The 19,907-nt window shown below is 42.9% G+C and overlaps 1 protein-coding gene across 1 annotated transcript in view; it reads left to right on the top strand.

Moving 5' to 3' along the window:
• NSF (N-ethylmaleimide sensitive factor, vesicle fusing ATPase) overlaps positions 1-19,907 on the top strand; it is an 84,734-nt gene that overhangs the window by 11,946 nt on the left and 52,881 nt on the right. Inside the window, exons 2-7 of the mRNA XM_068418540.1 lie at positions 1,910-1,995; positions 8,157-8,256; positions 11,001-11,040; positions 14,848-15,014; positions 16,230-16,337; positions 16,977-17,052. Coding sequence (XP_068274641.1) covers positions 1,910-1,995; positions 8,157-8,256; positions 11,001-11,040; positions 14,848-15,014; positions 16,230-16,337; positions 16,977-17,052 — 577 coding nt within the window. The remainder of the gene's footprint in view (positions 1-1,909; positions 1,996-8,156; positions 8,257-11,000; positions 11,041-14,847; positions 15,015-16,229; positions 16,338-16,976; positions 17,053-19,907) is intronic.

Below are 19,907 nucleotides of genomic sequence, written 5' to 3'. Positions count from 1 at the left end.
ATCTGCATGTCTGCGGTAGGATCAGCGTGTTTCCTTTTCTTGTTGCTGGGATTTAAAGGTGTCTTAAGAGAAAATCCATTCTGAATGGCTTTTAGCAATAGGGTGACACTGACAAATAGCTTCTGTTGGGCTGCCTGCAAATGGAGGGCCACGAAGATGCTCAGAGGGCTGGAGCCCCTCTGCTCTGGAGACAGGCTGAGAAAGTTGGCGCTGTTCAGCCTGGAGAAGAGAAGGCTCCGGGGAGACCTTCTAGCACCTTCCAGTACCTGAAGGGGCTACAGGAAAGCTGGAGAGGGGCTTTGTACAAGGGCATGGAGTGATGGGATGAGGGGGAACGGTTTTAAACTGAAAGAGGGGAGATTGAGATGAGATATTAGGAAGAAATTCTTTGCTGTGAGGGTGGTGAGACACTGGCCCAGGTTGCCCAGAGAAGCTGTGGCTGCCCCCTCCCTGGCAGTGTTCAAGGCCAGGTTGGATGGGGCTTGGAGCAACCTGGTCTGGTGGAAGGTGTCCCTGCCTGTGGCAGGGGGGTTGGAACTAGATGGTCTTTAAGGTCCCTTCCAACCCAAACCATCCTGTGATTCTATAAATTTGTGTCTGATGAAGAAAATAGTTGTGCTTTGATTCTAAAAATAACATCCTAGGGGTCAAGTTTAGCTCTTCTCCAAATTAATTCTTTTCAGTCCATAGCTAACGTTAGAGCCATCATGCTTTTTCCATTCTTTTCTCCTTTTTTAGAGGCATTTTGAGCCCAGTTTTCATCTTTCAACCACTATTTTGTGGAATAGTTCTGCAGAAGCCGAGGGGGGTAGGGATGTAGGAAAGGACTGAGGTTTCTCTTTGGTACTTCTCTGCTGCAGTCCCCCTATATGCTGCCTTGTGATGGACATGAGGCAGCCAGGGCCGAGAGTGGTAGTATTTGGTTATTTTAGCTGCTGATTCATGAGTAATAGTGTGGGGGAAAATTGAACAGATACTTTTGAAATAGGATTGCTCCTTTGACTTTAGAAAAAAAAAAAAAGGAGAGAGAAAGGACACCCCCACAACATTTGTTGCAGTAGTTTTTTTAATAGTGATAGGCTGGAACTGACTGTTTAACTTGATTTTCTTCTGTTTGTTACTGATCTGTGATGTTTCCTATAGAATAGGAAATATTACTTGCATCGTGATATTTCTTTTGAGAAATTTTACGGAGAGATTCGATGGAGTTGGGTAGCAGCTGGCTGAGAATTAAACCTTCCTGCGGACTTTCAGTGCTACCCTGTACTGCGTTGTTTGCAGTAGGTATATCCAGGATGGATGTGCTCAAATTTCACTCTTCTGATTAAAGTGAGGGAAGGAGAAAGGTGACGTCTTTATTCCACCCTCTTTTCTCCACACAGTCTGTTTAACCCAGCCCAGCATTACGAGACAGGGTTACCCAGGGTTGTAGTGGAACTGCTCTGCCTTCAGGCTGCTTTGCTTTACCAGCTTTTAAAATATCCCTGTGTCTTGTTACTTGGCCAGAGATGCCTTCCCGTGAATGCTTTGCTACCTGCTGCCCTGTTGCAGGGTTCAGGGAAGTTGCATGAACACCAGGATTCACTAGCAAGTTAACAATATTTGCCTTGCAGGCTTTTTCCTAGGTAATTTTTAGGTACTTTCCTAGGTGGGATAGAAAATATAAGGTATTCTAGACTGACAAAATGCAAAGCTTTTGGGTACAAACATCTGTATCAAACAGAAGCATTTGGAGAAACTGTGAAGAGAGAGAGGAGCTTGTCAATGCCAGTGGACTATGAGTATGTTAATACTCATAAGACCTATTTGTGTTTTATGGATTTAGAGAAGTTTTGAAGCTTGGCTTAGTAAAGGAAAAATAAAATGTTATTTGATAGTTTTTTTTCCTCTCCCTCTTTCTCTCTTGTAGTCTATGCAAGCAGCAAGATGTCCCACTGATGAACTGTCGTTAACCAACTGTGCTGTGGTGAATGAGAAGGACTTCCAGTCTGGGCAGTAAGTGTGCACTGTTGCTCTTTCAGCTTTTAACCAAAAAGGAATTGTGTTTGTAATTTGGATGAAGGTGGAATGAAATTTCAGATTTGGCAAGGTGAATACAGTAGGTTAATTAACAAAACTTCTGCGTCTTCAGAGAGCAAAACTTTAAATGTGCCTCTTTCTCAGAAGTGGAGATACTAAAAAAAATAGTAATTTTTTCTCTAAAGTATTTCTTGCTTGGAAGCTGGATCTGTTTAACTAATTATAATCACTATTTTAATGAAGGGCTTCAGGCATTTTTTGTTCTTTTTTTTTGCTGTTGTTCCTGTTCCATAGTTAGAATATTTGAGCTATTTCAAGTAGATTTTTATCATTTAATTGTGTTACTAGGGGCATCTTCTCACTTTCACATTGTATTGGAGTGCTGAGCAGAGCCAGTAGAAACTCTCTCTTGTTCTAGGGGTTTTCGTGCACAAGAACAAAAGGGGAAGACAACCAGAGTGTGGGCACAACAATTTGGATTCTTTAATTACAGTTTGGTGGTGACTGATAAAAGCTGACTCTGGATTTTACTTTTGTGAGAAAGGGAGAAAACACATTAATTTTTCAGCCCAGCCCACACAGAAGGGCTTTGTATTAAAAGAAACCAATTCAAATAATTAGTTTCCTGGCTTTGCTGCAACTGTACAGTGGCTCTCTAAAAGGTTTCAATATGTAGATAGTAGAAAGAAGTAATGAATTTCAGCAGAGAGCGTCACATGCTGAAGGCGGAAGAGCTTGGGTTTGAAAAATGGGAAAAAATGTTAAAAAAAAGATATTGAATGGTACACTTAGGGCCTGAGCATAAAATACCTGGCCCAGGTGAATTCTGCTGAGGATGGAGAATGAAGTGGCTCTGAACTGTGGGGAACAAGGGAGCGATGTTTTTTAAGACTTGCCTCTTTTTGTTCTGTCAGTCTGCTGTGCTGCTACCCGGGAGAGCTGTCCTGGCCCTTCGGTGATTAACTGAACTGTGATTTCACAAGCTCACTTGTCATATAAAATACCAAAACAAAACAAAAACGCCCCCCCTAAAAAAACCCCAAACGAGCACAACTTTCAGAGTCAGAAGCAGACAAAAGTGTCTGCTTGGACGGGGTAGTGTCCTGGTCTCTTCATATGAGGTTTTTTCCCAAGTAGATTTTTTTCCAAGTAATTGACTTACAAAAATACCTGAACTGAGCATTGTACCTCATGCATTATAAAAATGTTAATTTCCTCAAATCTGAATGTCCTGGAATGACCCAGCTTCCAGACTTGCAGCAGCTGGCTGCTTTCCTTCCACTCTGAGAACCCTCTTTCACCGCATTTATGGAAACAATATCCTGAGACTTGCCCGGTACGCAGGCTGGCCGTGGTTCTGGCTGTGCTGATTCTTCCTGAGAGCTGCTTGTTTCTAGAAATCGGGGCTCACAAAGCAAGCAGCATATGTTTGGTTGTGAGCAGATGCTATAAAGCGCTTTGAAAAGCGTAAGACTAGAGTACAGAGGAACATCACGATATTCAGCTACGGCTGAAGGATGTAGTCATTCTGCTGCATTGCAGATACACTGAGCAAGACCACGCTTATCATCTGCTGCAGCGAGTTGCAAGCAGTCAGCAGATTCGGTTTGTATCGTCCTAACCACGACTGGCTGCACAGAATGTTTTTTGGGAACAGTTACACAAAGGGCTTTGCTTTAACACTTCCATTTGGTGCTCATGGCCTAGGGCTGGGAGTTTGACCTGGGATCTGTGAGCTGGTTTATCCTGGAGATGCTACTGTAGATCTTTGCATGCTTCATTTTCCGCGTCCTGCATGTTGGACAAGTGTGAGTCACCACTTTGTGACACGTGAGTTTATGGGGTGCAGTGCATTATTATAGTGCTGTGTTGGTTTGATAAGTTTTAGCACTGTCTTAAGTTCCTGTGACATACTTCTATCTTGAGGGCTCCCAACGTGTTTTGGAGAGAGAAACAAGTGCTGAAAACACCCAGGCAGTGAAGGGGACAACAGCCTGGGAGGAAGCCAGGGCAGGTTACCTCAATGGCAATTTTTTTTTTCTTAATGTTGAGAACTGACTAATTATTCTTACCTTTTATTCCTGCCTTTTACATGGAAAAACCATCCCTCTTATCTCATGGTGGGTTAGTTATCTGAAGAGCCCCGAGGAGCCTTACGGAATAATTTACAGGGGTTTCCAAACATGCACCGGAGGAACATCTGCCCATATTGTTCAAATGCTTACTGGCACCTTTGCATAGATATGTAAGTTATCCTCTCCCTTAAGAACGCTGTGCTCTTTCTTTATGAACATAAAACTACTGGACACACAGGTTAATATTACCTGTTACAGTTTCTGTTGGTTTACTCAGCCTGGCCAGCGGATTTACCAGCCGATGGTTTCCTGAGCCTGGTCTGGAGCCCTTTAAGAACTGGCATCACAGCCACGTTTTGGTTCTGATCGATTCAGGCAAGGCTTTACACATGAGCTACAGCAGCAGTTTCATCTGTTAGAGCTCTTGGGCGATACCTGGCCCTGGTTGACTCATTGTTCCTTTTGTTTGTTTATAAGCAGAAGCTGTTAATGAGGTTGAGATTTCCTGCATGTGACTCCATGACATTCACAAGGGAAGAGCTTGGAGAGCTCAGTGTAGGAAAATGCATTTAGTTTTCCCTGCTATTGCCTTATTTTGAACATTCTTAGTACTTAGTTTGCTTACAGCCTCTTGGAGACTGCCTGCTCCTGCTGTCTTTGAGAAGAAACATGGTTGTTCCTTTGCCTTTTGCAGATTTTTCTCAAAGAACCTGTCAGGATTTGACCTTTCCTGATCTTGGGTAGAGATTTCCTTCAGAAAGCTGAATTTTTCTTTTTTTTTCCCCCCTCTTTTTCTTCCTAGCATCCATTTGCCTGCTGTCGAGCTCTGCTGTCTTGCTGGAAATGTTTTTGGTGAACGGTATGCTCCAATATTGTAATTTTAATTTGTATCAAATCTTTGTGGATACCCCCACCTGCAGTATTTTTGCCAGCTGTCCTCATTTTCTTGCATTTCACTTCTTTGAAGTGAAACCCGACAGTGGTGGAGTTTGTTTCTTCCTGCAGGGATGCTGAATCTATACACGTTAAAGTCCCTGTTGTGTTTTGAGCAAAACTTAGTGCACTGCTCAGGACCCGTGTCAGTTTTAAGAAGCTTTAATCTTGAGTCTTTTACTGTCTGATGAGCTGCTTCTAGTGGGGTGTTATTTGTCCTCAAGTGTATTCTTGGTGAGGTGTTCCAGTAGCATAGCTGGGACTTGTATTTTGCCTACGGGTGTGTTTGTCTAACACTCTGCAACATAATACCTTGCTTTCCAGTTGGTTCTGGATATTCTGTTGATATTAATTTGGATTACTCAGGCTGATACACCATGTGCTGGAAACCTCCTGATTTCTATCCCTGCTTCCTGGACAGCTTCTCTATTTTATCTGCCTGCTGGCAACGCTCTTCTTAATGCAGCCGGAGATGTTGTTGGCCATCTTTGCTGCAGGGACATGTTGCTGGCTCATGTTCAACTCGTTGTCCACCAGCAGCCCAGGTCTTTTTCTGCAAAGACACTTTCCAGGCAGTTGGCCCCCAGCATGGGATTATTCCTCCCCAGGTGGAGGACTTTGCATTTTTCCTTTATTGAACTTGGTGGGATTTGTGTCAACCCATATCTCCACCCTGTCAAAGTCCCTCTGGCAGCACAATCAGCAGGTGTGTCATCTGCAGACTGGCTAAGGGTGCACTCTCTCCCATCACCCCTGTTGTTAATGAAGAGTTTAAATATTTTTGGCCCCAGTATGAACACCTGGGGTAGGTACACCGCTAGTGAACTGCCTGAAGCTGGACTTCGTGCTGCTAATCACAACCCTCTGAGCCCAGCGGTTCAGGCAGTTTTCAATCCACCGTGCTGCCTGCTTACCTAGTCCCTATTCCATCGGTTTGTCTGTAAGGATTGTTATGCGAGGCAGCGTAGAAAGCATTGCTAATGTTGAGAAAAACAATATCCACAGCTCTCCCTTTGTCCTCAGAGCTCTTCATTTCATCGTAGAAACGTATCCATGCTGACTACTCCCAGTCACTTTCTTGTCCTTTAATATATTTGGCTTCCAGGATTAGTTGCTCCATCACTTTCCCAGGGACTGCAGTGAGGCTGCCCAGCCTGTAGTTCCTTGGAGCCTCCTTCTTGAAGATAGGAGTGACATCTGCTTTCTCCCAGTCGTCAGAAATCTTCCCTGATCACCATGAATTGTAGAAACATAGAATCGTTTGGTTGGAAAGGACCTTTAAGATCAAGTCCAACCGTTAACCCAGCACTGCCAAGCCCACCACTAACCCATGGCCCTCAGCACCACATCTCCACGGGTTTTAAATCCCTCCAGGGATGGGGACTCCACCACTGCCCTGGGCAGCCTGTGCCAGAGCTTGACAACCCTTTTGGGGAAGACATTGTCCCTGATCTCCAGTCTAAGCCTCCCCTGGCACAACTTGAGGCCGTTTCCTCTTGTCCCATCGCTTGTTCCTTGGGAGCAGAGACCGACCCCCCCTCGCTACACCCTCCTTTCGGGTAGTTGTAGAGAAGCACAAGTACGTGTCTTGCTCTCCCTCTAAGATTTATAGGGAACCATGCCACCTATAACAGGTTTCTGGATTTACACCTGGGGCAGGAGGAGATGGAAAAGGAAGGGTACACGTCCCTACAGCTGGGGCTTTAGGCAGCTAATGGGTGATTTAGGGCCAGAACCAGTACAGAGTCAAATGGCTGGTCCACCTGACAGAGGAGGTGTGTATCACTGTGTGATATGTTTAAAATGCTTTCGTACCCTGCTGTGCCATCAAGTGCTAGCTGTTCCTGGAAAGGTTTCACTAGCTTCCCTGTCTGTTTGGGCTAAAGCTGGCCATGTCTCGTGTTCCTGGCTACGCAGGCCACACATTTCCTCCAGTCTCAAAGGGCTGTGTGTTCTTTCCTACCACGTGGCTGAAGCCGTTATGCGTACACGGCATAGCCAATGTATACGTGTGCAGCAGATCTGCTTTTGGATGGTGCTGGATTCGCTGTGCGTATGCAAATGAAGATATATAGAGCATATGTGTGTGTATATATTCACAGCTGGGGAGGGAGGGTGGCCAGAAGGGTGGGCCTTGGCTGTTAGCGCAGGTCACCCAGCCCTTAGTTCTGACCATGGATCAGAGGGTTGGTGAGAGGGGACACCACAGGAGTTGGTGGCCTTGTATACCCTGTGGGTAGTTAAAGTACAGGCAGTTGTGAAGAAGAAGATGAGGTGAAACCTGATTCCACCATCGCCCCTGCCACCAGTGCACACAAATCCCAGCCTCCTTTTGTTTTGCTTTGTTATGCCAAGGAGTCTGCCTGCCGCATGGTAAGAGCTATCAGGCATAGTCTGAGGATAGCTATAAGCAGTTGTTGAGTATCTTTGTTCCTGACAGCTTAGCTTCTGAGAGTGACAGACAGGCACATGCAATTGCTGCTGCTGTGTCTGCTCCTGACTGTTTGTGTTGGTCTGTTTTTATAACAGTGTTCCTGCTCTTCAGGTGGTGTCTGAGTTCAAGACCTGTTGGTCACTAGCAAACGAGGAACAGCCTCAGCACCTCCGAGATTCTACTTGTACAGAAATTTCTTCCATTTTTTTCCTGCAATCAAACTTCTAAACAATATACTAAGATCCTTGTGTAGGCTTTGCATCTATTTCTTGTTGAAATCACAGCTGGGGGATACTGCTTGTGTTGGGGTAAAATATAGATACTTTGATGTTAGATGCTTGAGATGTGAAACCACGGCTGATTTTTAGATACAGCAGCCTTGGTCTTTGTGGTTATAGTTTGTTCCTCTCACGTTTGTATAGTGCAATTCCTGAAATAAAGGGCTACTGGTGGGGGGATGTAAGTAGTAATTATTAGTACAATGTCTTGCAGTTGGGCTTTGAGATCTCGTTATATCACTGAAGGTGATGGACTCCTGTGTGCCTGCCTCACGGTGTAGGTCTAAAGCTTTTTTTTTTTTCCCTTTATAGGACCAGATACAAGCTGGCTTGTTTCTTTTGAATTCTCACAGCACTGGGAGCAATGCAAAATCCTCCTGGGTATAGATCGAAGTAAAATACTGTTCTCTCTTCTAGACATGTTATTGTGAAGACTTCTCCCAACCACAAATACATTTTCACACTGAGAACCCATCCCTCTGTTGTTCCTGGCAGCATCGCGTTCAGCTTGCCCCAGGTACCATATGGTTTGACTTACTGTTTTGCTACAGAATAAGCAAAATCTCTTTTGAGTTCAGGATTGAAGATAGCTTCGAATTGGAGGGAAGTGTCTGTGTGAATGTGTGCTGCAAATTTGATTTCTGGCAGCAAAAGTTCAAGGAGACTTTTACTATGACTGAAACAAACTTGCTTATATGACTGATCTATTTTTAACTCATGATGGGATAAAGATACTAGAAAAGGTGTAATTTAACCTTTTAAAAACCCACCAGAAAGGACCTATTTCAAAAAGAAAAGCCTAAGCAATACCTGCTGTTCCTTGTGAATTTTTATTGTTCTGTGGTTTCCCTTGACTTTAAAGGGTTTGGTTTGCTGTGTTGCTCTTTTAAAGACCTGCCGGAAGTTTTATTGACTATATTAAGTCATTTTTAATGTTTTTAGATGGAAAGTGTGTTGTAATGCATAAAATAGATTTAACTTGTCTCCTTTTTCTTAATTAAGTCAAGTTATCACATGTTAAATGATGGTTAGAAGAAATAATTAATACAATTAACTTCTAAATGCATAAATTAATCTTGTGGTCTTTAACTGGCTTACACAGGGAGTCGCATAATGTGAAACTGCACCAATCATGGTCACTGATTTAATGCTTTCATATTTCCCTGCTAGTAACTGGTCTAAAAGCCAAGTCCCTGCTGCAAACACAAGACAACTTTTCCTCAACAGATGTCTTGGCACAGGCCCCCAAATGACTTTTTGCTTTTTGATGTGTTGTTCAAATTCAGATTTGTCCGGAGGAGTGGGTGAAGGGGATGTTGTGTTACCCATATGTCTAGCTATGATTTGTAATGCCCAAACTGAAAAGCAGTTATCAGTAGAAGGTATTTGTATCCCAGGGTTTAAGTAGATGCATTCATGGTCTGGGATTGATTTTTGTAGATTCCAGTAGTTGTTGTAGAGCCGGGAGAGCTCTTTGGCGAAGGAATGAGGTAGGTTGCTTACCCCTAAAAAGTGACTATGGCAGGGTAAGTGTTACAGCTGCTGGTGGATGAATGTTTTATTTGAGTATTCCTGATGCTGGGTTTTAATTTCCAGAGTTTCCTGAAGCCTTGGATAATTGCAACTAGTGTTACGCCAAATGTGTGTTTATCTTACATATTCATGGATGGTCAGGTAGTGGATACAGGCTCTGAGACCTCCAAGGAACTCTGTTGTGCATTCATTACGCACATAAAGTTTTTGATCACCTTTAGTCTGTAATAATCTTAGGCTTAAAGACCAAAAGCCGTGAAAAATTTTGTATACTGCAGAGCCCAAAAGATGAAGAGCCATGCAGTGATGACAAACTTCTTAGCAGAAAACACCCAAATGGATATAGGAATTGAGCTATATCTCTTGCCACAGAGAAGATCCTAACCTTTCTAGCAGAGCTTGGACAGCTTTCCTTCCTGTCCTCAAATTTGGTGAGAGGCTTCATAGGCTTACCCTGGAGGGTGTTTTCAGGTGTCCCAGTGTGCCTGCCCCTCATTCTTGCACTTGTGGTCACCAGTGTCTAGTTCTTCAGGTGAAGGTGAGTTTAGGATATCTTTTGCTGAAGAATTGGAGGGTCAGGGTCAGGGGGAGAATTCTTCCTGGCCTTGCAGGTAAACAGTGGAAGCTGTGAAGTATGAGATTAAATATGGAAACATAATTCGTTTTCATCTTCTTGGGAATACCAGTGAGTACACGTAAGACTTCGTGCTCTGGGCTTTGATTTCTGACAGGTTGGTCTCTGTTATGCCAAGGGAATTCTTTCCTTGAGCTTGAACTGTGAACATATTAGAGAGGGTGTATAGGGGGAAATTCTCATTTTTTCAAAAAGGTCATTGTATTCCTTCTCCCAGACTTGTTCCTTCCAGATAAAAAGCCAAACATAAATGACCATAAAGTACCACGTTTCAAATGTGATCTTACCAGAGCCATGTGTAATGATACTTAAATATTTTTGTGATTCATGCCTCTCTGAGGTTTGGATGTTTGAGAGACCGTGAATACTGCATAGCCTGAGATGTGGACTGTAAATACACATGAGCCAATCTGTAACACAAAAGCCATTGGAAAAACACCATTTTTGTAATTATCAAGCCAGAACTCTTGGCATAGTAGAGGTCATAGATTTTTGTGTGACATAATTATTGAACCATTTCCCACTTCTTGTGCAGTTCTGTGCTGCCCAAATCTTTTTAAAGGAATTTGAAGGGACCTAAAGGATTTCAACAGTTCCATTCTTACTAGTTCTCTGAACAAGTTTTGTTTTAGGTAATATTATACCTTAAAGCACATTACACCAATTTCCTGCAACTAGTATATACATGTAAGCTTTTAAAATGATCATGGAGTGTGTAAAAGCCTTTCTTGCCTCTTGCACTACTTGTGTGATCAGCACCTGAGCTTTGGTAGAAAATGAGTAGAATGATAAAATCCCCATCCAGTATGGTAACTTCTGCCTCTGACACGGTGGGGTGACCAATAACGTGAAGGAGGCTGGACAGAACAACCTCCTGAGGTCAGAAAACGGAATTATTAATAGAAATGATTCCATGTTTTTGACTTGTTTCCTGTTAATTTGGAGGTCTTTGGAAGATCCCATTCTGCCCTTTTTTGTTACTACTTAAGGTTCCCATGAAGGAACCTGATTTTCTGAGTGAGGATGCTGAGTTTGAGTGGGTGTTTGTTCTAGTGAAGAACAGGCTTTCTGAAGTTTTTGTCTTTATTTTACAGAGAAAATGGGCCGGACTTGCCATCGGACAAGAAATAGATGGTAAGTCAGTCAGCAGCACGATCATGACGTGTGTTTATAAAAGCTGAATTCTGTGTTCCTGTACTGAAGTGAAACTGAACTGGGAATTCTCAGATCCTCAGCCCTTCTTCAGGTAATGTGGGGCCTTCATGAGTGAAAGGGAGTTGCTGTTGTATCTGCAGGCTTTCTGTCTCTTGACCTTTTCAAAACCTGGAGCACCATTTTGACTGTTATTTTCAGACACCTGCCAGTGTATCAGTATAGCTCTGTATGGGACATCAGTGTCCACATGCCGGTGTGAACATTGAACGTGTCCTAGATAGTCTGTCCTTGTGGGTTTGGAGAACACTTAGCAGCTAACGGAAAACGGCTGTTGTCGTTGAGGATATTCTTGGCATCAAAATTTGAGTATTGAGAATGGGGAAGTTTTAGTGCTAAGAGCTGCCAGAAGCCAGCAGTGTGCTCTGGATAGCTGGAGTGATGAGCTTTGGGAGTAGCACTGATGTTTCCACCAATAACTGATTAGAATATTCTGCAGTACAAGGAAAGGAAAGGACTGCCACCTCGAGCTTGTACAAATTACAGATTTGTATTCCAATTTCAAGTCTTAATTGAGCCTGATGAGCCTTTGCCAATGTTCAAACAGGAGATTGATTTGCGTCTCTCAGCTTGCGTGCTCTGTCTTTCATTTATTTGTGTTGTCTGTCACCGTTACCTCTGGTTTATGAACGATTGGCATCACTGTCAGTTATAGGTGCTGCTGTTTAATCTGTCTGTAGCTTCTGGAGTATTGACCAAACTCCTGGCAGCAGCTTGTCATAGGAGGGTCTCCGTGTTCTTTGCAACAGCCAGCAGATCAAGGTAATGGATCGTGCCTGTTCTTTTGACCATCAGAAGTTACCTGTGTGCTCCTGAGGGCAGCCGTCTCATCCTTTTCTTTGGCAAGGTTGCTGTGATGAAACCTGCTCTAACAGTTAGCTGGCTCACGGTCCTTGATGTGGACCAAGCTGTTTGTTAGGCCACTGTTTTGCCATTTGAGGGGTTTACAGTGATTCCAGGGAATTCTCCTCTCATTTGAGGGTTGTGGGCAGAGCTGATGACTGCATCCCGTGTCAGAAAGTGAGGAGGACCTAGACTGAGAAGTGGTGCAGCTGTGGATGTGAGGTGCTGTTAGGGAACCTTGCTCCTTGGCTGTTTGTTTTTGCAGCTCTTTTGGTCTCAGCAAGTCCATGGGCACGGAGCAGTACTTGAGTGTGAAGTCTGATGTCTTTGTGGATCTCTTCTTGTAGTGACAAGCTAGAGTGGGTCTGTTTGCCTCTACACAACTAGATGCCTCACAGGTCTTGCTTGGAAGCCATTTCTTTTTGCTAGCTGGTTTTGTTTTATTTTTTAAACTGAAGAATAACCTGTAATGGGGGGAAAGACCCATAAATTAATTTGTTTCTCACCCTTGCTTGGCTGCTGATCAGTAACATGTGCCAGCTGGCTTCCAGATAAATGCTTTTTAGGACTAAAATTATTTGGGGAAAGAAACACTAATATCAGCATGATTATGTTAGAGTAGTTTTGTGATTGTACTTGTACTAGACCTTGCTATAAACTTACCAACTATGTGGGAACATGTACTAAGAAAAATAATGCAATAATTTTATGCAGAGTGACTAAATGTCATATGACTCCCTGCTGAGTAGAAAGGATTTGTAAAGCTATTCCGCAGGTAGGGAGAAGTATTCATAAAACTAGTGATTTACCAGGACTCTCTTTTTGTCTTGGTCCCCTAATAATGTGAAAACTATGTTTTAAATGTCAGTTTTAAAAGTAGTCCACTGCCGAGTGGTACAGTGAAGCTGAGTCCTGTTGAGCCCCATATGATATGGTAAAGGTTTCCCAGGTGAGTGAATCTTGTAAGTTTGCCTTTGGGGAAAGGCTGAGTGCCTTGAGTGGATGCGGTTGTCTTGTTCTCAGTGCGGTTCAGCTTCATCAGCTCCCGTGTTGCAGTTGGAGATGCACACGTGGGGTTGGGGGCTGGCTGCCTCAGCTGCATTCTCAGCACCAGGAGGTCCCTGCTACCTTCTCAGCCTCTTTCTCTGTTTCAGGCTTTTGAAGCTGGTGCTGCATATTGCTTACTGGAGTGCATCCCCAGCGATACATTACTGTTCTCCCCTGTACCAGGCATCCCCAGCATTCAGTCCTTGATGTAAGGACTATTTGTATTCAGTTGACACCTCAGTTCTGTGATGTGACCAGATCCAGGGACTGATATTCTCTCTGGAAGCTTTTGTTTGACAAAACCCTGAGATTAGGCAAGTAAAAGGAAATAACTACCCTGAAGTGACCTGTAAGGCAAGAAGAACCCCTGTTGTGCCCTTGCAGGACCAAAGTCCCTCCTTCATTAGCTATGACTTACGTGATGACCCTGCTGCCATATCCCTTTTTGAAAGAACTAGTTGATACAGTAGATATACCTCAATTCAGGAAGTGGTTTAGTGTTTTTTCTTTATCCCTATTTCCTGGAAGATCTTTCTGTGACAGCTCATTTCTAGGTGGCCTATTCTTATACCAGGAAGGACGTTAAATGAGCGTGCTGTGATGACCTGTGTGTCTTCTGGTAACAACTTAAGCGAGAGGCAGACTATCTTTATTCTCTTAACTTGAACGAGTCACGTATCATAGCATGCTGGATGCTTGTTTTAATGTCACATCTTCCCAGGAGCCTGAAGGTTTATTCTGGAACCATGCTAGGAAATAGTAGGTTATGCATGGAGTACGTTTCCCTTATTCACCTCCTAATGCTTTACCCTTAGCTGTGACTTCTCTATCAGATGAGACTTTCTTCTCTAGATTCAAAGCAAACCTCTAATGTTCCTCAGCCTTCTGGAGAAACATATGCTTCTGTCCTTTGCTGCAGTCTGGTTTGTGAATTATTAGGACTGTCTGCTTTGTGAGATCCTGTCCTTCTGATTAATTGCGCTGAGGCAGGTGCCCTGCAGTGGTGGGCAGTGCTCTCCTTTCCTTTTTATCCTCTTTCCTCCAGCGGCAACAGCCCTAAGTGGCCTCTTGTTTTGACATGACATAACTTGAGACCTGTGGGGATTAGGTGCAGTTGGCAATGACTGTGAAGTGCCTTCCCTGCCACTTTGCTTTCTGCCCCCTTTCAAGGGTCGTTCAGCTGATTCTGCATCACTGAAGGTATCCTGGGGCATGACAGGATAGGCCCAAGTGCACCTCTGGTCTAGGGGCTGTTTCCTGTGTGTCGGAGACAAAGGGTAGTTGATGCTTCGTTCTGGGCTCTAGAAGTCTGATAGATTATATTACTGCCCTTGAATTTGCAGGTAATCTAACTTTCTGCTACCTAATCTGAAGAAGAGCTAGTCAATCTGTTGCTACAGAAAACCGGTTATCACATCTTGTCATTGCTGTTTTTGTGCAAGACTGCTCTTAATGCTTGGTTTTGGGCTTTCTGAAGACATGTCCTCCTCCAAACCCCTAGATGTAGATATAGCTATCGTGATGCTACAGCGTGTGTGAATTTACTTTTCCTGTCCTCATCCCCCAAAGCTTGTATAGTGTTTGAGCTGTTTTGAAGGACACTATTCGAGTTTTTAAAGAAATGCAGGGATTTTCAATGGAGATCCATTTGCTGTATTTTTGATCTTGTAGTAGAACATGGATGTAAGAGAAATAAGGGCCTCTATCAGAAATAATATATTAAATTTTATTAAGTACTCATTCTGAATGGGAGAACGTGTATTGCCAAACTTATAGCATGTTCAGTATGTTGTGAGGGGACCTCGCTGTTCTGAAATGTGCTGTTTCTTTTTTTAACAGTTTCCTTATACACTTTCGACAAGGCCAAGCAGTGTATTGGCACCATGACAATCGAGATAGATTTTCTGCAGAAGAAGAACATTGACTCCAACCCCTACGACACAGACAAGATGGCTGCTGAATTCATCCAGCAGTTCAACAGCCAAGCCTTCTCAGTAGGCCAGCAGGTCTGGATTTTGGTTTTTTTGTTTTTTGTTTTTGTTTTTTTTTTTAAAGCTAAAATGTTCTTAAGTAACATGTGCACACCTGTACTATGGTGATGTGAAATACTGAAGAATGCCTAAGTGCTGGCTCTGTGCTGCAGAGGACAGCTAATAGGCAGAAATTGTTTATTGTGCGACTAGTTTCTTTATGAAAAGTTGAACCATCATGACTTTCACTGAGAGCACGAGCAGAATGGTTTAAAATCTGCCTTTTCCTTGTCTAAAGAAGTCTGTCTATCTTTGTGAAGGAAAACCCCGAGGCTTGAGAGAGCTGGGTTCTCTCTTTGTTGTGGCCTGGTTGATATAAGCATGGCAGCTCCTGGAATATTTTGAGAAGTAACTCTTGTCTTCTATATAAGATCAAAATGAACACCAGTTTTAATTAATTCTCAGTAGCACCTTTCAAGCGCAGTGTATTTTATTGCAACATTCATCGCTGCTCTGCGGACTCCAGCAGTAAAATAGGTATGAAGCATTTGACTTGGGGATTTCTGAAAGCTGATGTCCCTGTAATTCAGCCTTCTCAGCTCTGCAGCAGATGGGTTTCTGCCCCTGCAAACATCTGCAATAGCCTCTGGTTTGTCATATTCTCAGGACAGGTTGAGGTCTGTCTCTCGTAGTAGTTTACAACTTGCAGGGACTGAGTCTTAAGTCAGTTGCAAATGTAATCTTGGAGGAAAGGAGTTGCGCAGAGACAGCCTGCTTTTCTGTGGGATGGACCCTGCTTGTTGTAATATTCATTCTGTCTCTCACTGCTGTAGCACTATTTTTGAGGTATCCTTGTCAGACTGAAATATGAAAGATCAAAAAGGTTTGAGCTAAATTGTTCTCCGTGCCTAAAACCGATATTTACAGTGAGAGGAGAATGTTAAGAGATGATATAGAACATTTAGTTGGGGAGAAAAGGGTGGGAAAGAGAAGCTTTTCTTGGAAGGAGTATTTTTCTTTGAATTTTTCCACTTGACTTCATGTTCTGCTACTTTCGATCTGTTACCCTTAAGTATGGGACATGAAAAGGACGTGTTCAGTACACCAGACCTTTACAGGATAAAAACTACATGCAGTTTGGGTGGTAAACAATTCTCAGGCCTCTTTCTCTTTACATCTTAGTAGCCTTGTCAAAATCATTTTCAGCTTTTTAATGAGTTAAAATCCCTTTCTGTTTTTTTCTTTCCACAGCTTGTGTTCAGTTTTAATGACAAACTTTTTGGCCTGTTAGTAAAGGACATGGAAGCTATGGACCCCAGCATTCTCAAAGGAGAGTCTGGAGCAAGCAAGAAGCAGAAGGTAGGCTTGCAGGAATTCATGTTCATTCCCTAGGAACTGCAGAGATTCAAGTACTGATCAGGTCTTGCTACAAGGAGGAATTAGGTTACTTGCATGTGGAGAAGTTGCACATTTGTTTCATCTGGCTGCTTCTTTTGCCTCAGAGAAGATAAGGAGTGTCGTTTTCAGTTTAATGCAGTCTCCTGTGCTTGTGTAGTTGGGAGCTTAGAGTTGCACCCAGTAAAGTGCAGAGCTGGGGAAGATACAAGAAATATCTTCTGGTCTTTATGTACTCATTCATGGAAACATCCTCTTTTGAGCCTTTTTGTCTTCCAGGTATGTCCAGTTTTGATTTTTCCTTCTGTAGAAAGGACGTGATTTTATTTTCTTCTTTACTTGCTAGATCTTGCTGAAATAAAATCGTTGGGTTTTAAACAAATAACTTTAAAAAGCCAATTTATTATACCCGATGAGCTTCTGCATTCAGTGATGTTAGTTTTAGAGGAGGTGTTGGTATTTCACATTCTTCCCAATGACTTTTGTGGTGGAGCTTTTGCTGCTGTTTCTTGACCTCTGAGATGTGCTTGGAGATACCTAAGGAGCAATCTGAAGTTGAGCTTTATAGCTTAATGTAATTATTTGTTTCCTTCCTTTTTGCAGATTGAGGTTGGTTTGGTTCTTGGAAACAGTCAAGTTGCCTTTGAAAAAGCTGAGAACTCCTCTCTCAACCTGATCGGTAAGTGCCACTGTGTCCGAAGAGATCAATAACGCTTGAAGTTTGCTGCTTTTCAGGTCTCAAAGTCTTGCATGCCTCAAAATTTGTTTTTCTGGTTACATCAATTGACCTAATCCATTGAAAACTGCATCTCAAAATATCTCCCAGGTATCTGTTTAAACTAACAGATGACTGGATTTGATCCCTTAGGAGCTTGTCACACCCTTTAGAAAGCAGTCTGTAGATGCTCGGGACTCTCCTGAAAATCACTGCACTGAGAAGACACCACCCTCCAGCAGACTTCGCTGTTTCTAACCAGAGGCTCTATGAAAGTCACTGTCTTCCCCATATGAAGCTCCATGAGCATTTCTCTGGGCCTCCATACCATGCTTATTACCATGGTGTATCTAAAAGACACAGATGTAGAGCTAGGAGGAGAAAAGGTGAGTGTGACTTTGAGCGATTCTGACAGTAGCAAATCGAGTTAGATGTGTAGAGAAGTTAACCTAAGCCCTCTGGGCTCCTAGGCCTAGATTAGTAGGGCACCATGGGACAGTAGCTTCAGCAAAAGTCAGCAACTAGTTGAAATATTTTGACTCTTTAAACATCAGAGAATGATATTTTCAGGGACACTAACAAGCCAACACCTCTTGAATTAAATTTAATTAAAACAACAGGAAATCGAGAACATTTTTTGAATGCGTAGCCAAAAATTCAGAGAGAGTGCAAAACTTCTGAAAGTCCCATCTCTAATGAGATCTCTTCTTCAAGGAGGGAGGACAGCTTCTGAAGAGCACTTCAGTTTTCTTCACTTCTGAAAGTCCTGCTCTTCAGAAACAGATGACAGCTGCAAAACACAGCACAGCGGGTTCGTTGTGCGAGTTTGTATTAACTGTTCACACAGCAAAATTATTAACAAAACTATGAACTATGAATCAGGCAATAATTGATGTGTCCTCCACACATTCATTTAGAAAGAAACTGGTGTAGGGCTAGGGAGGAATCTGGTGTGTTCCTACAGAACCTCTGCAGTGAGAGCCCCTTCCCTGCAGTTGGCTTTGTGTGTGCTCTGGGACCATGGTGGCTGTCCTGCAGAACAGATACACACTCTGTTAGTCTGGCTGTTCTTTATCTTATCAGCATTACGAAGTGGATGATACTTAGCAAGCCTACAGCTGCAAATACCTCCCTTGCTGGTAATGTGGCTCTAGGCATTCTTTTCTGGGTGTGATTCAAGTCCTGTACTTGAACAGACACTCTAATTAATTTTTTTTTCATATTTTCCTTTCCTATTTTGTTCCCTCTTCCTGGAGTCTGCGAGCTAAGAAAACTTTTGCTTTTGCTGCTGCTCTTCCACAGATAAGAAGTGGCAAGTGAAGGCTGCTGTGAGGGGGGGTTCAGTGAACCTGGCCAGCTCGGATGAGCACTCAGTCGAGTTTTAATACTTAGTATTTTTGCAGCAGGCTTCAAAGCACAGCTCTGCTTGACTGTAAATGCTCAGTACTTTGAGTATTTGGTACAGAAATAAAACATACGAGGGTAGTAGGCACTTGGGAAAGTAGAATTCAAGTCATGGCGCATTGCAGGAGCTTGTGGCAGAGGCTGAGTTTTGATGCTGCCCTCAAGTGCCATCTTCCCTCAAATGCGAGGCTGCAGTTTCGTGTTCTGTAGCTGCTTCACGTGCTGCAGTCGCTCCAAAAAATGGGGAGACACGAGGCTGTTGTGTAACCACATACCTTGTATCTTACGTGGATGTAGAGCCAGTCATCTGTACTGAAAAAAACCCCACCAGAGGTCTGTGGGCTGAATTGTAGATGACTGTAATTAAGCATATTAACAAGGAGACAGGTTTTAAGAGCACCCAATGAAGTTTATGTGGACAATTAGTTCATACCTGTGATTACATGATTACAGCCCATTTAGTTTTTACTGTGTTTTGATCAGACAGCTCGAGGTGAGTATTAACATAATCCAATTTATTGCATCAGAGCAAGCAGTGATATTTTACTTGGTTAATATTCAAAGCGATATAATGACCTGTGATCTTCCTCCTAGCATGTATAGGTGTGAAGTGTGGTCCTGTGGGAGAGCTGATTGATTGGAAATAGGAATCCTTCACCGTGATTCAGTTTCAGTGCCTGCAGACAAGAGAAAAGAGTTGCTTATGCCTCAGTTTACTTCTCTCAGATTGGTGCTTTATTTAATCTCCTCGTTGATCTGAGGCAGAGCTACTTAATGTGCTTTGTTAGTCCCTGGAGAATTGTGAAGTTGTGAATAATTAAATTCCGAGAGAGGAGATAAAAGCAGAGTGTCACTGAGCACTGCCTTCAATAAAGGGCTTTTATTTTTTTCAATAGAAAAGAATTGTGATGATTAAAAAAAAAAGCCAATTCTATTTCTTCTACTTAGCATAAAATCATGTGTTATAAAACCAGCGCGTGATGTTTTAATTCAATCTGCAAGAATTTGATTGTGATCAGATGCAGCCAGAAGAGGGGGGTGTAGGCTAAGCTCTACAGGGAGAGGAACATCCCTGGCTGAGCGGTCTGATCTAAACTCTGTAGTGGAGCAATGAGATAATAAATACAGAGTCATCAGTGAATCGAATGCTCACTGCTGCCCTGCGTGGTGCTAGGTATTAGTGCTGTAGGTCATACACTCTACCGTGTTGTCCCCAACATGTTAGTTACAGGCATGTTCTTGTTTGTTTGTTTTCCTGCTCTTGGAATTGAAGTATTGATCCCTAGTAGCAGTCTAATTCAGCTAACACAGAACTTTTATTTAGTGTGTTTACTGGCCTTCTAGATGCTAACTCATTATCCAGCTCGACTTGAAGTATCTCTAGAAGAGGTTATGGAACAAATCAGCAAAAGGCA

The sequence above is a fragment of the Nyctibius grandis genome, chromosome 26, assembly GCF_013368605.1.
Source record: "Nyctibius grandis isolate bNycGra1 chromosome 26, bNycGra1.pri, whole genome shotgun sequence".
Lineage (NCBI taxonomy): Eukaryota > Metazoa > Chordata > Aves > Nyctibiiformes > Nyctibiidae > Nyctibius > Nyctibius grandis.
The sequence above is the reverse complement of the archived record's forward strand: the minus strand, read 5'-3'. Positions and strand labels throughout refer to the sequence as shown.